The following is a 14,184-nucleotide window of genomic DNA, read 5'->3' on the forward strand; positions in this document are numbered from 1 at the left end:
TACTCCAATACTTTTCAAACTTTTTAGAAAGGCAACAGAATCTCCTTTCAAGCAAAATCTTAAATAAAAGCAGAACCATTTCCTAAGTGGGCTAGAAGAGGCTGAAGCCCTACAATAGTGACCCTAAGCTCAGAAGAAGGTACCCTGAAAAATTCTGCAGCTCTAGGGAACACCTTAAGAAAATCACTCATCTAAATCTCTACTTCACAGAGTAAACCAAGGCTCATAAAGATCTGATATCACATGGGCAGTTAGTCGCAGAGCTGGTTCTAGAATCTACGACTCTCAACAGATCTGAAAAGGTACCAAATCTTCCATTTCATCCTGCTGATCCTGAAGCCAGAAGGATAAGGGCTCTGCTCCTGTGAGACCTTTGGGCAAATCACTTCATATTGGGAATTTTGGTTTCCTTTTCTATAAAATGGAGAATTAATATTTATTTCACAGATTAAATAATAGGATGAGAAATACTCAGTAAACTATAACAAGATATGGAATTATTTTATTCTGGTTATGTCTGAATCAAAGAAACAAAGGCTAGAATAGCAGAAAGTAATGGGGAAAGGATAAAGATTTGGGAGAAAATAGGTTTGTGAGTACTTTGACCTAAAATTATATGAACTTTTGATTTACTGTCAAGTACTTTCGACTAATCGTTTGGTCCTGGGGGGAGCAGGGCACAGACTTTCTGGTGACCTTCTAAGTGACATTCCTTATTAACCTCATCATTTCCCATTCTTGGCATCCCTCACCTTGCAAAGCCAACGCCTCTGCTGGTCCCACTGGTGTCTCGAAGGATTCTAGTGGAAATAACCTGGCCAAAGGGCTTCAGCATTCCCTCCAGTTCTTGCTCATCCATTGACAGCGGGAGGTTTGAGATGTATAAATTTGTGGGGTCCTGCTCCTGTTGCTATGGAAATAAAAGTGAAAAAATGAATTTCATATCTCTTAACCCTCTCCCACCCTCAGTGGGCAGCCACAAAATGACATCTCAGAAAAGAGAGAGCAGGGAGGCATGCATATAAACAAAGAGGATCTTAACGATTTGTAACACCTGGTCCCACTATCATGGGTCATGGGTTATAAACTGAGTCCGGGCCAAAAAACCCCACAGATTTAATATTTCTAGTACTGTACAAGCCCACAGTACAAGCCATCAATTAAGTTTTTGGCTGTCTCTTTAAGAACTAGGCAGAGCAGCGCTCTCCTCTGCTATCCAACAGCCCAACAGCCTGTCCCAGAGGCTGGATTCTCTTGGACTGCCTTTGCTTCCCGGGCTGCATTGTTCTGGGTAATCCCCCCACTCCGCTCTTCCAGCCACAGCAGACTCCTCTTAGTAGGAATGCCTGTACACTCCCTGATGGAGGGAAAGCAGGAGGAGAAGAGAAGGGAAAAGGGAAGCCAATGTGCTGGGGGTTGCACTAAGAGCCAGATGTATAGTTCACTGGGTCACCACGGAGCCCTGAAAGTTCTAGTCTCACAGGAAGTCTAAAGTCACTCTAATGTCAGAGGGCTTTTCTCAAGAAGAGGTGGGAGAGGGCCTCCCTGGTGGCGCAGTGGTTAAGAATCCGCCTGCCAATGCAGAGGACACGGGTTCGAGCCCTGGTCGGGGAAGATCCCACATGCCACAGAGCAACGAAGCCCGTGCGCCACAACTACTGAACCTGTGCTCTAGGGCCCGGAAGCCACAACTACTGAAGCCTGCGCGCCTAGAGCCCATGCTCCTCAACAAGAGAAGCCACTGAAATGAGTAGCTCATGCACCGCAACCAACAGTAGCCCCCGCTCAACACAACTAGAGAAAGCCCACGCAGCAACGAAGACCCAATGCAGCCATAACTAAATAACTAAATAACTAACTAAATAAATTAAAAAGCACTGCAGATAGCCCTTGCCCATCAACCGCATGGTTCTTAAACCTCTGGAAGCCTTTGGTGCTAACTACAACCCCTCAGAGGAATAGACACGGGGTAGTACCCTTACCTTTGCCATCTGTGCTTGCACACCACTGGCTTTCAGTGCTGTTACAGCTTTCTGTGCTGCTGAAGGACTGTCAAAGTCCACAAAGCCATAGCCTGGAACAGGGAAACAGCATCACTGGGAGGTGGGGGGTGTGAGGGAGGTAGGAGGCTCAGGCTTTTCAGGAAACAGAGGAGGAGTTACGATCCACGCAATAGAAGTGGTAGGGAGGAAGAGAAATGAAGAGGTTTCAGGTGGTTATCCACGTGCTCCTCAAACCCTGTGAGATTTGGTCTACTTTATAGCTAAGAATGCCAAGGGCAATGAGGTCTTTATGGTATCCTTGCCTTCCTCCCTCTCCCCTAAGAAGTCCTAGGTTTCAAGAATTAGGCTCCTCTAATAATTCACAGCCCCCTCTATTTCCAAAAGAACCCCCTTCTCTTTTCTAGGCACACCTGCAGAAATGCTAGGCATGTAGGAAATACAGCCTCTCCACAGCAGATAATCAGCCACCTGCTGGAAGAAGCCCCTCCTCACCCCAATGTACAGCCCTTTCCCCTCCTTCCACTCTTCCATCCCCACCTAGAATTGCTCAAAACCCCAACAAACCCAACCCACCTCCACAAACAAAAGGCATTTACAATGCTTTGCTAAGTAGAAATAAACTCACCCATGAATGAATATCTACCATCCAATCCAGGGAAACATGACAGCCAAAGTAGGCCCAGGGGACTCAAAGGCACTCTGTGCAGGCTTCTAGCCTTGAGTCCCCAAAACAGCATTTTCAGCTCTAGCTATCTGGTCACAAAGAATCTAAATACCTACTAGTCTTTTAAGCCTGAAAACCCTGAAGACTCCTCCCTGGCACTGGAAACCAGGGACTTGCAGCAATAAAGGGCAAAGGCAAGGGATGGCCTCACTTACAGCTGTTCTTCACCACCAAGAGCAGCTGTTCTCTTACCTTTGCATTTGTTTGTGGTCTTGTCCAGTATGGCCTTAGTGGAGACAATCTTGCCATATCTAAGGGAGAAGAAAATGCAAAGTGATAATCTGGGGACAGGGATTTAGACTAGGACAGAGATTGAGACATCTGCATGAATCCATGCCCTGTCTTCACTCCCACTAGGAAAACTGTCCCTACTCAAACCTTAGAACAAAGAAGAAATGAATTTAAAACGTCACACTTATCATATAAACCTATTCCCCAAAGGTACCTACAAGAAATAAGGTAACTGCAGTCCCTACACTATCAACACATTTCTCTCTTCTTCCCCAAATAAGACTCAGATACTAGTTAGAAAAAGACTACTGTCTTTTTTTGGGAAAGAAGCTTGGTGGTGTCCACATAGCAGTGTGTAAGGCCAGAGCTCTGGCTAGAATTCCTTGAGGACTAAAAATAATCCTTGATGTTATTTATCTTCCTTTGAAGAAACACCATTCCTCCCATGAAAAACTGTTTCTCTTCTCTGACACCCCACTCTTCACCCTTCTACTGGCCCCCTGAGTGAAGGTCAACTTGAGCCAAACTGCTTTTGTTCAAATCCTGGTTCTGCCACTTTATAGCTATGTGTGATCTTGGACAAGTCATTTAACCTTTCTGTGCCTCAGTCTCACCATCTGTAAAATGGAGATAGGATTGTTGGAAATATGAAATGAGTGCATGAATATAAAGTACTAATGCCTATCAAATGGTAAACACCTGAACACTCTTAACTGCTATTATTATTATATGTTATATTATATTATTATTATATTCATGGGACCTCAACATTTAACCAAATGGCTCTTTCCTGCTTTAATCTCTAAGACTTCTATTTCTTTTCTTTTTTTTTGGCTGCACCTCACAGCTTATGAGATTTTAGTTCCCCAACCAGGGATCAAACCCAGGGCCCCAGCAGTGAAAGCGCCGAGTCCTGACCACTGGACTGCCAAGGAATTCCCTGATTTCTATTTCTTATTGTCAAGATTTCAGTGTATTAGGGAGGGGAGTGGGCATAAAAGCAAATGCAACAGCTGTGTTAAGAAAATTATCCAAAACTTGACGATAAGGCAAAATGAGGATTGCACATTCTTTCAATGTCATTCTGGAACACTGTCTACAAGGCCCATTCAAAGTATATTCTGTTATCTAGGGGGATGTTTCTTTGTTTCAGTTACTATTTATTACTGATGAGGGCCCAGATTTTGTGAAGATACATATTAATTTGTAGATTTTTATCAAGTAGAAATACAAACAATTTCTGTCCATTAGAAAAGATGATCCCAAAGGTTACTGTTTTATAGTCCTATAGGGTATGAACCAGTTTTCTCTGTAACCTCGTAATCTTATTCCAACATTCTTTCTTCAGTCCCTCAAATACTCTTTGAACCCATTTTACCATCCTGCTAGTTCCCTCACTAATGAGTAAAATAAATATTTGGCATGCGTTCATCTATACCTGCAGCAGAGTTACGCTTTTCAACTTTCTGAAAATTATACTTTGGCAGCAGATTCATGTGGAGTTCCCCAAACTTGAGCAGTGGAGTATCTATCACAGGTCAGGGATTATATTAGAAGTGTTCTACTATAAAGAAGTCTCTACATTCCACTCCAGGAGGGTGAAAATATTAGAGAGACAGAACAGCAATCACTAACAAAGTCAGAAGTATAAAATTTAACTGAAAACAGTTGGCAGGGACTGAATTTGAGACGAATACCTGAAACAAGCATTTTTTTCTACTTTTCCTCTCATCCCATCCCTAAAGAACATACGATGATTGATGCATTTGTTTCGCTCCTCGGCAGCCTCTCACTGACTGTTGTAGAGAGGAGCTCTGTGACCCATTGGATTAGACAGAATAAGCCAAGCGATGCCCTGGAGGCTAGAATGGATGTGGCGAACCTAACCCTTCAGGGCTACATACTTGGACTCTTTCCCAAATTTAGGAAAGGAAGGGATGCAAGAGTCTGTAAGCCAGAGGACACACACATGCTGCTATCCCTATCGAGGCCCCAGGGTGGAGCTTGCTGTGGTCTGAGCAGCCTGAGACTTTGAGTCAGAATTTCCACTTCAGCTGGCAACAGCTGGATCATGCAGCTTCCTCCTCCGAAGGAGTCCCTCCAAGAGAACCAGGAGTTCCAGTTCCAGACTCCACGCCTCTCCTTCCTGCCCACCAGGGCTTAGGATCCAGCAACATTTACTTCCCGTACAACCTAGAGAGATAACTGGGACAAAGGCAGGAAGTCCTATGCATGGGAAACACCCTTCACAGAAAGGTGTCCCTCCTAGCTCACACACCCATGAGGATTCCACCCACCAGTTCTTCACAGCTTCCCTTTCATCATAATTCATGTAGCACCTATTCTTTCCCTTCCTCATTCCTACTTCTCTATGGTCCCCTACTGGGCTCCTTACTTCCATCTTATTGTACACGCTGACCCTGACTGTTCTCATCCCTTCAGACATAGCAGAAGGTAAGGCAACTATTGGGAAGGGCAAAATGAAAGTCTAAAAGTATAGTGAAGTAGAATTGAGTTTTTTCTCTGTCTTGTGGAGTGAGAGGATTGATTTTTGCAGCACATTATATTTAGTACAAGAAATACACAGTGGGGCTTCCCTGGTGGCGCAGTGGTTGAGAGTCCGCCTGCCGATGCAGGGCATGCAGGTTCGTGCCCCAGTCCAGGAAGATCCCACATGCCGCGGAGCGGCTGAGCCCGTGAACCATGCCACTGAGCCTGTGCGTCCGGAGCCTGTGCTCCGCAACGGGAGAGGCCACAACAGTGAGAGGCCTGCATACCGCAAAAAAAATAAAAAAAGAAATACAGGGTGCAGAAATCAAGGAACTAGATTGATATGATACTCTTTTCCCTCATAAACCAACATTTTTGCCAATTCCCATTCCCTCAAAAAAATTACTAGTCCTAGACTAAGTTCCCTAAATTCCATTTAAATAGCCTTCTAAAGCAAGGTAAGCCGAGGTAACAGATTCAGGTTTTATACACACATCTAGCCTTTAGAGACTGATTTTATGCAGCCTGGTGCTAGCAAACTTCCAAAAGCCACTACCTCAGTAGAGTAAGGGATTTATAGAGTACCTCTGATGCCGCATACAAACATTTTGAGGGGAGAATGTTCTGCCTCTTCAGGATTTGGAACAGCTGCCACATACTCATACTGTTATGGGAGTTTGAGTTACTTTGACCACTTTAGAAAATTGTTTACTAGTATCTACAAAAGCTGAACAAATGTATATCCTATGATTTAGCAATTTTACTCCTAGGTATATACCCAACATAAATGTATATACTTATACACATGCACCAAAAGACATGTACAAGTTCATAGCAGCACTGTCCGTATCCATAATAGTCACATACTGGGAACAACTTAAATGTCCAGCAACAGCAGAACAAGTAAATAAGTTGTGGTTTATTCCTATGATGGAATTCTATAAAGCAATAAGAATGAACACATTTTTGCTATATGCAACAATGTGGATGAATCTCACAAACAACATTGAACAAAAGAAACCAGACATAAAACGGTATGTGCTATATCATTATATTCATATGAGGTTCAAACAAGCCACATCAATCGTTTAGAAGCCAAACAGTAGATACCTTTGGGGGTGGGGGACGGACTGTCACTGGGAGGTGGGCTTCTGAAGAGCTGGTAGTGTTCTATTCCTTGATCTGGTTACCAGGGACTGTTACAAGGATGTGTTCACCTTGTGAAAATTCACTGTTCTATAAACACTTCTGATTTGTGCACTTTTCTGTATGCTTGTATGTAAAACTTCTGTATGTAAAACTTCAATAGAGTTTTAAAAGATGGTAAATTTACACAGACTAAGGTTCCTATCTTTATTTCTTTCTAAACTCGATTTCCCCTTCCCCATTAATATTACCATCCCACCAGACTTCTGCCTCTAATCAGTCCCCCATATAAATGATTTGAAACACATATATTTCTGCCAAATGGAATTGAGCTGGCCTCTCTGCATTCTTGCAATTTTTCCAGTTTTCCTAATTGGGCTAATTCCATGGTAGTTGTCTCCACCTCATGACTCAAATCTATGCTGAAGAAACCCCAAAGATCTTTAGGGGGTAGATGCCAAGTGACAACTCTTTCTCCATTTTCTTCTTTATCCACTAATTTGAGGGCTCCTCTGGGTCACTGAGAATAACTCTAGCAGCAGAAACTCTCCTAAGTGTATAATTCGATTGGCTAGTCCCACTTTCTTCTATCCCTACTGCTGGTTTTCACTATCTACTAATCAATATCTTTAGAGATACTGAGCATTTCTATTCAAGGTGTAAGGATAGGAATTATTTCCACTAAGACCATCAGTTCTGGGTACATGCTGGAAACAAAGTCATATACTAACTAGGCTTCAAAGGTCAGCCCTATCCAGCTTTCCTCAGAGAAACACATAAAAGTTATATATATATGTAGTAGGTAGAATTCCTCTAAGAGGGGCTGCTGAGAAACCTTGCAACTATAGGGGTAGAAGCAAAATATTGATAATATTGCATTTCAGGATAAGAGTATCTGGTAAGAAGCCAGTATCACCAAATCTGTACTGTCCCTGGAGACCTACCCCTATGTACCCCAACTTACGACTGACACAACTTGACTAGGTCCTGGTCTGTAGTGCTTGGCTGCAATCCCCGGATGTAGAGGTTGGTTTTACTCAGCTGGTCATTTACAGTGCTCCCACTGCTGCTGTTAGGGGTACTGTTGCTTGGACTAGGTGGTGCCATTGGCTGAGACAATGACACATATGGCTGCAGGGAGACATGAAGAACAGAAGGTCAGAAGAATTATACATTTAGATGCTGAAGAGTGAGGAAGATCTTGGCCCCTTGGAAAGAATGATTCCAAACTTTAACAGCAATGAAGTCATCAAAAGAGATAAAAGGGCTTCCCTGGTAGCACAGTTGTTAAGAATCCGCCTGCCAATGCAGGAGACACAGGTTCGAGCCCTGGTCTGGGAAGATCCCACATGCTGCAGAGCAACTAAGCCTGTGTGCCACAACTACTGAGCCTGTGCTGTACAGCCCGTGAGCCACAACTACTGAGCCTGCATGCCACAACTAATGAAGCCCATGTGCCTAGAGCCCGTGCTCTGCAACAAGCGAAGCCACCGCAATGAGAAGCCTGTGCACTGCAACAAAGAGTAGCCCCCGCTCGCCGCAACTAGAGAAAAGCTCTCACGCAGCAACAAAGACCCAATGCAGCCCTTAATTAATTAATTAATTTTTTAAAAAGAGCGTTAAGAAAGAAACCTAAAGGAATTCCTCTCTGCCATAAAATAAGAAAATATTTAACTGTCCTACCTAACTTTCAGGGGAAATGAGAGGCCAAAATAAGCTTGATAAAGGTTTTGAAAAAAGGTTCTTAGTTATAGAGGAACGTTTTTATCATACAGATGCTGGAGACACAATTAATGTATGCCTCTTAAGTAAACTGTGTAATGAGACAAGACTAATAAAATCTAGGTTCCATTCAAAAATCACAGAGGAACTAATAAAAATTTATTAAATGATGAAGGTATAGAAAAGTTAAACATAGACTATTCATAAAACTGTAGAATATGAGACTGCAAAATACCTGCAGGAGCTTGAAAATTATTATAAGATTAGACAAACAAAATGAAATACTAATTACCATGCCAGGTAGTAAAAAATGAAATTTGTTACTGTGCTGATAGGGGTTTAGTCATAAGTTATTTACAAGTTTTTAAAAGTTTAAATATGAATGAATAATAGATAAAGTATGGTTAAGGAAATCCAGCATTTGGGATGAAACATCTGTAATTTTTCACTACTGATACCAGAACAGGCAACCAGACTCTGCTACATTTTGGGGCCCCTTCTGTAGGGGGGTACTTCTGTTAGAGAAAAATTACCAGGTTGACTGGAACATGGATTCATTTCTTTCATGGCATATTTTATACCCTTATGCTCTAATCAGGCTTCTAGTGTATATACATATATATGGTTCATAATCCTCTAAATTTGCATAATTACCTATAACATAGTGCATTTTACTATATCATACTCATATTCCAGTTCTCCCTTGTCTTAAAGCACTGTATAGTATAAATCTGTTTGGAATTACTTCCCTATAAAATACTAGCTGCATCTCCAGGTTTTCCCCCTCTCTCTCTTCTTTGGTAGTAGTGGTAAGGGATTAGAGTGGTAACAGAAGAAAAAGGGAAACATGAATATCAAAGAGGGGAAATCTTCCCCCCAAAGAATCTTAATGTGAAATGTGCCTCTTACATTTCACGCCTCTGACCTTTAGCAAACTTTAAAATAAAAATATTTGCTCAAGCTAAATATGTTGAAGCAAGTATTTACCTATTTCTGTCACTATACATAATCACAAATGTGTACCCACTTGCAAATACACAGTTTATTCCTCAGCTCTATACTGCAGCAAAGAAGAAACCCAATACCACATTCTGGAATGGCCCAAAGCCTCATGACCTATTGTAGCTCTTGATACACCCTTTATATTTCCTATCCATGTCCCCCTCTCTTTGCCAGCACTTACACTAGGATTTTCCATATAGAACAATCCATGTGCCAGAAGAATATGAATTCTTCCTCTGTGGTGGTAGTGACAGTCGACAAGTGCAGGGTAGGCTAGGGCACATGCATGTTTTTCAGCAACTTTCAGACAACAAGACAAAAACAGGGCAAATAAACCTAAAAGTCATACATCCAGTGCTAGAAATGGCAGTACATACTTTAAGAATGATGTTGAAATCTCCACTGAATTAGTAGACATGTAATAATAATCAAATACTAGTGGTCTAGGCCCCCTCCATTATCACTACTGTTGTAAGTGCACCATCTGATTTAAAGTAGAGGCAAGAAGGGACTTCCCTTGTGGTCCAGTGGCTAAGACTCTATGCTCCCAATGCAGGGGGCCCGGGTTCAATCCCCAGTCAGGGAACTAGATCCCACATCCTGAACCTAAGAGTTCACACGTCACAACTAAAGATCCCGCATGCAGCAACAAAGATCCCACATGCCACAACTAAGACTGGGCGCAGCCAAATAAATAAATAAATATTTTTTAAAAATAATAATAAAGTAGAGGCCAAGAAGATTATCAACTATATTCTAATCATGGCTGTTCCTGAGTTCAGAATAAGATCACTGCTGGAGATCATTCACTAAGATATGCCTTTCCTCATCTCTAAGGAATTGCCATTATTGATCCTTAGCTGAGAAAGCCAAGCTTCTTCTAATATGAGAGTCTAGGGAATTCCCTGGTGGTCCAGTGGTTAGGACTCGGCGTTTCCACTGCTGGGGCCTGGGTTCAGTCCCCGGTTTTGGGAACTAAGATACTGCGAGCTGCATGGTGTGCCACACCCCCACCCCGCCCCTAAATAAATAAATAAATAAATAAGAGATTCTAGGCCTGTGGGGTGATGATGATGCCAACAGTAACAATGATAGCAGAAGCAACTCTAGCAGCATCATATCATGTGCCAAGCACTGGCAGATGAGATCACCTGCCTCAGCTAGAGTTCATCTATCCCCTTTCCCAATGTGAGAGAATATTCCTAAGAGGAAGTTATCAATGATGCTACGACTGTCCAAATAAGAACACAAGGGTTATTGAGGAAAGAAATAAATTGAAAAGAAGCTTCTGGCTTACTACCATGGTTATAACCTTGGTTTTAACACTAATGTCTTAGTTATAATCTAAAAATATGTCTTAGTCAATGATAAACTTGCTGCAAGGCCAGAAAAATTCCTAGAAAAAAAGATGTAGTTCAGAAAATAAAAACCCAAAACTTTTCTCTTTTGCTATTCCCAAACAGCTTCTGAAACTACTACATAGTCTCCAAAGAGAAAAAATAGAAAAATATTCTCTTTTCAAGAGAATTCAATAAAAAAGGTCAAGAAAGCCTCTAAGTAAAGCTTATCTAGCTTCCCGAAAGAAACTATTTGGAGAGACAATAATAACTAATGTAAACTAATGATCCTTGTTTACCTATGTACATAAAAGAGAACAGGGCAGTATATATGAGAGTCCAGAGGACTGAGATATTCTTACTGGGCGAGAGAAGGGTGGGGCAGTATTGTCTCTCTTGACTCCTGTTGGTCTGTAATGGTTCTCTGAGGCCACTGGTTCTCTGTCCGAGCCTAAGCTAAAAAATGAAGAGCAAGATTTGAACTGTTTAAAACAAGGCCCTCATATTTGTTCTAGAATCTTAAGATGCCTGGGATGGTATTAGATTTGCCTTTAGAAATAAAGGATGGTAGCATATTATCACGTAGCAAAGAAATATGTAAAGTTATCCAGTAGAAAAGGTAGGTATGAGTCTTCTTTTTTTACAAAATATTTATTTGGCTGCGTCGGGTCTTAGCTGCAGCACGTGGGCTCTTCCTTGCGGCGCTCGGACTTCTCTAATAGTGGCGCGTGGGCTTCTCTCTAGTTCTGGTGGGCGGGTTCCAGAGCTCGAGGGCTCTGTAGTTGCAGCATGGGGGCTTAGCTGCCCCGCGGCATGTGTGATCTTAGCTCCCTGACTGGGATCAAACCCGCGTCCCCTGCATTGCAAGGTGGATTCTTAACCACTGGACCACTAGGGAAGTCCCTAGGTATGAGTCTTCTCATGAAGGAGATTTATTTCTGACTGGGAAACATTAACAGGTTTATAAACTGAGAAATGACATGATAACATATATTTGAGAAAGCTAACACTAGATGCATTATCCCAGCTGGTTCGGAGGGGTAGAAGACCAGAGGTGGTAAGACTAGTTAGGAGATATTAGACATGAAGGGAGGTCAGGAAAAAGTATAGAAGTTAAATTCAGACTGGCAGAATTTGAAGTTATCTGCTTGATGGATATATGCTGAATGCTTTTAGAATAAATACTGATTAATTTATTCAGTTAGTAAATATTTAAATACCTTTAAAATACTATGCAGGGAAGGCGTGACAAGCCTGGTAGTTAGCATGGAAGAGCCTGGAAGTTTGATTTCTTAGCTAAAAGTTAACGCACCACCTTAGAAATATAGGCTTATAAAGGAGGTATTAATGCTTTTAGAAAGTTCTAGTATTGCACTACTTCTTTGGGAAGTAGAGTAAACTCAGTTATGATAGCTAAAGGTGGGAAGCAATCTCAGGGCGAGGACTTTTTGGCTTTGGATCTTCCAGTGAAACCCAGATGCCTATGGGCAATTCGTTACCAAGGCAGAACAGGGAACACTGGATTGCAAAGACGAACTGATTGAATGCAAACGCTAGGGAACACCAAATTTGAGGTTGGTTGGAGACTAGAATCTATCAATAAAAGGTGTGTGAGAACACTAGCAGGGGGAGGACTTGGCTGTTTCCTAGAAGGGCCACTACCCTTGCATAGTAAATAGCCATACATAAAAGCTGAAAGAAGGCAAAGAAAGGTAGGACAAATGAGTTAATGGATATAAAGTACTTAACATGGTGTTTGGCATACAGCAAGTATAAACTGTCAGTAACTGTTATTATTTTAAAATTTGGAGTCTTTTAAAAAATGGAGTTCTTCTATAATTAAAGGACAAAATTCTCCTTCCTTTGCAGAATATGGATAACTCACCCAAGTTGAGCTGTTATTTGTCTGCAGAGACTTGATGTTTCCCCAGCAGTTCTTTTTTTTTTTAATTTTTATTTATTTATTTATTGGCTGCATTGGGTCTTCATTGCTGCGCGTGGGCTTTCTCTAGTTGCAGCGAGCAGGGGCTACTCTTCATTGCGATGTGGGCTTCTCATTGCGGTGGCTTCTCTTGTTGCACAGCATGGGCTCTAGGTGTGTAGGCTTCAGTAGCTGTGGCACATGGACTCAGTAGCTGCGGCTCACGGGCTCTAGAGCGCAGGCTCAGTAGTTGTAGCACACGGGCTCAGTAGTTGTGGCTCGCGGGTTCTAGAACGCAGGCTCAGTAGTTGGGGCACACGGGCTTAGCTGCTCCACAGCATGTGGGATCTTCCTGGACCAGGGCTCAAACCCGTGTTCCCTACAAGTCCCCCCACCCCCCAGAAGTTCTTAAGGATCCAGGAAAACTCTGGAGAGATGTTTTTATGGAAAGCACATGAAGAGATTTGAGCCTATGAGGCAGGCAGCGAGATAACTACTCAGTAAGCAGGCCCTGACCATCTTCAGAACTACCTCTCTCTGACCTCCTCAGAAAGTTACTTATGTCTAGATTATAAAACGATTCCTTATGTTTTGTTCTTCTTTTACTGTCTAGGGCTGAGGCCTTTTAGATAAAATACTGAAGAGACTTTAATTTCCTAAAGATTGGTGGGGTGGTATTTGAAGGATGGTTAGAGAACTGTCCTATAAAATATCCCATAAGAATCTCTGGGATAATAATCCAGGGAAGGGCTTATAGTATGGGGATAGAGAAATATGTAACTCCTTCATCTTCATCCAGAAAAAGAAAAACCAAACTCCCGTCTTCCTGTAGCAAGGAACTTTATGTTTCCTGTCTTGCTGAGTTACAGGAAACTAGGAGACAAGAGAGCGTTCTTCCTTTTGCTCTCTTGCAAGAGATCATAATGGTAGAAGTGATACAAGGCCTACTTCCCAATCACTAAGTTTTCATCAGATCTTTAAAAGAATGATCCAGTCAGATGAGCTACTTAAAAATTAATGTAACTGAAACACTGTCTTTATTCTGAAAATAAGGTTCTCTGATCAAGTGTTCATTTTGCCTGGTTTAATAAAATTCACAAACCCTGTATCCATTCATTTGCTATCAAAGTTATCCCCATCCTAAGCCCTTAACTCTTATTGTCACCAGAGCAGGAGAAAACTCCATCCCATGTCTAGTGCCCAGTGAAGTTCCTGGCATAGAGTATAAGCATGGATATTTGCTAAAAGGAGTAAAATAAACTTAGGGGATTTGCTAATTGTGTATCATCTTAATAAACGCCTAAGAAAGTCTCACAGATACACAATCCAGTGGCCTGACATCAAAATTCCTATTACAACCTGGATATTGATGATCCACAAGACAAGCTCCTAAAGCCAGTGGTCTCTGGATCATATAACACATCTGAACATTTTTGTCTAAAAATACATTATTTTCTGAGTTCTGTCATAATGTCTCCTAATAAGAGAAAGTCCACTTTCCCTGCAAAGTAACAGACCTCCTAATATTCACTCATGAGACCCTTTGCATTATTTGAATCATTCACTAAATATCTGAATGCAAATATGTCCATGCCCTGCTTGATGCAG

General features: G+C 41.9%; 1 protein-coding gene across 4 annotated transcripts in view; it reads right to left on the minus strand.

The window, feature by feature from the left end:
* Nucleotides 1-14,184, minus strand: part of RBMS2 (RNA binding motif single stranded interacting protein 2) — a 61,513-nt gene that overhangs the window by 15,868 nt on the left and 31,461 nt on the right. For 3 of the 4 annotated variants that reach the window (XM_024736762.1, XM_024736760.1, XM_024736761.1), the window contains 4 exons: nucleotides 7,559-7,725; nucleotides 2,920-2,978; nucleotides 1,983-2,074; nucleotides 753-910 (listed from right to left, as the gene is read on the minus strand). In XM_024736762.1, the coding sequence (XP_024592530.1) occupies nucleotides 753-910; nucleotides 1,983-2,074; nucleotides 2,920-2,978; nucleotides 7,559-7,701 (452 nt within the window). In that variant the 5' untranslated portion in view covers nucleotides 7,702-7,725. Of the gene's footprint in view, nucleotides 1-752; nucleotides 911-1,982; nucleotides 2,075-2,919; nucleotides 2,979-7,558; nucleotides 7,726-12,540; nucleotides 12,608-14,184 lie in introns of those variants that run through there. The other variant, XM_024736763.1, reaches the window with a different exon arrangement.

This window comes from Neophocaena asiaeorientalis, unplaced genomic scaffold (assembly GCF_003031525.2).
Source record: "Neophocaena asiaeorientalis asiaeorientalis breed wild unplaced genomic scaffold, Neophocaena_asiaeorientalis_V1.1 scaffold134, whole genome shotgun sequence".
Lineage (NCBI taxonomy): Eukaryota > Metazoa > Chordata > Mammalia > Artiodactyla > Phocoenidae > Neophocaena > Neophocaena asiaeorientalis.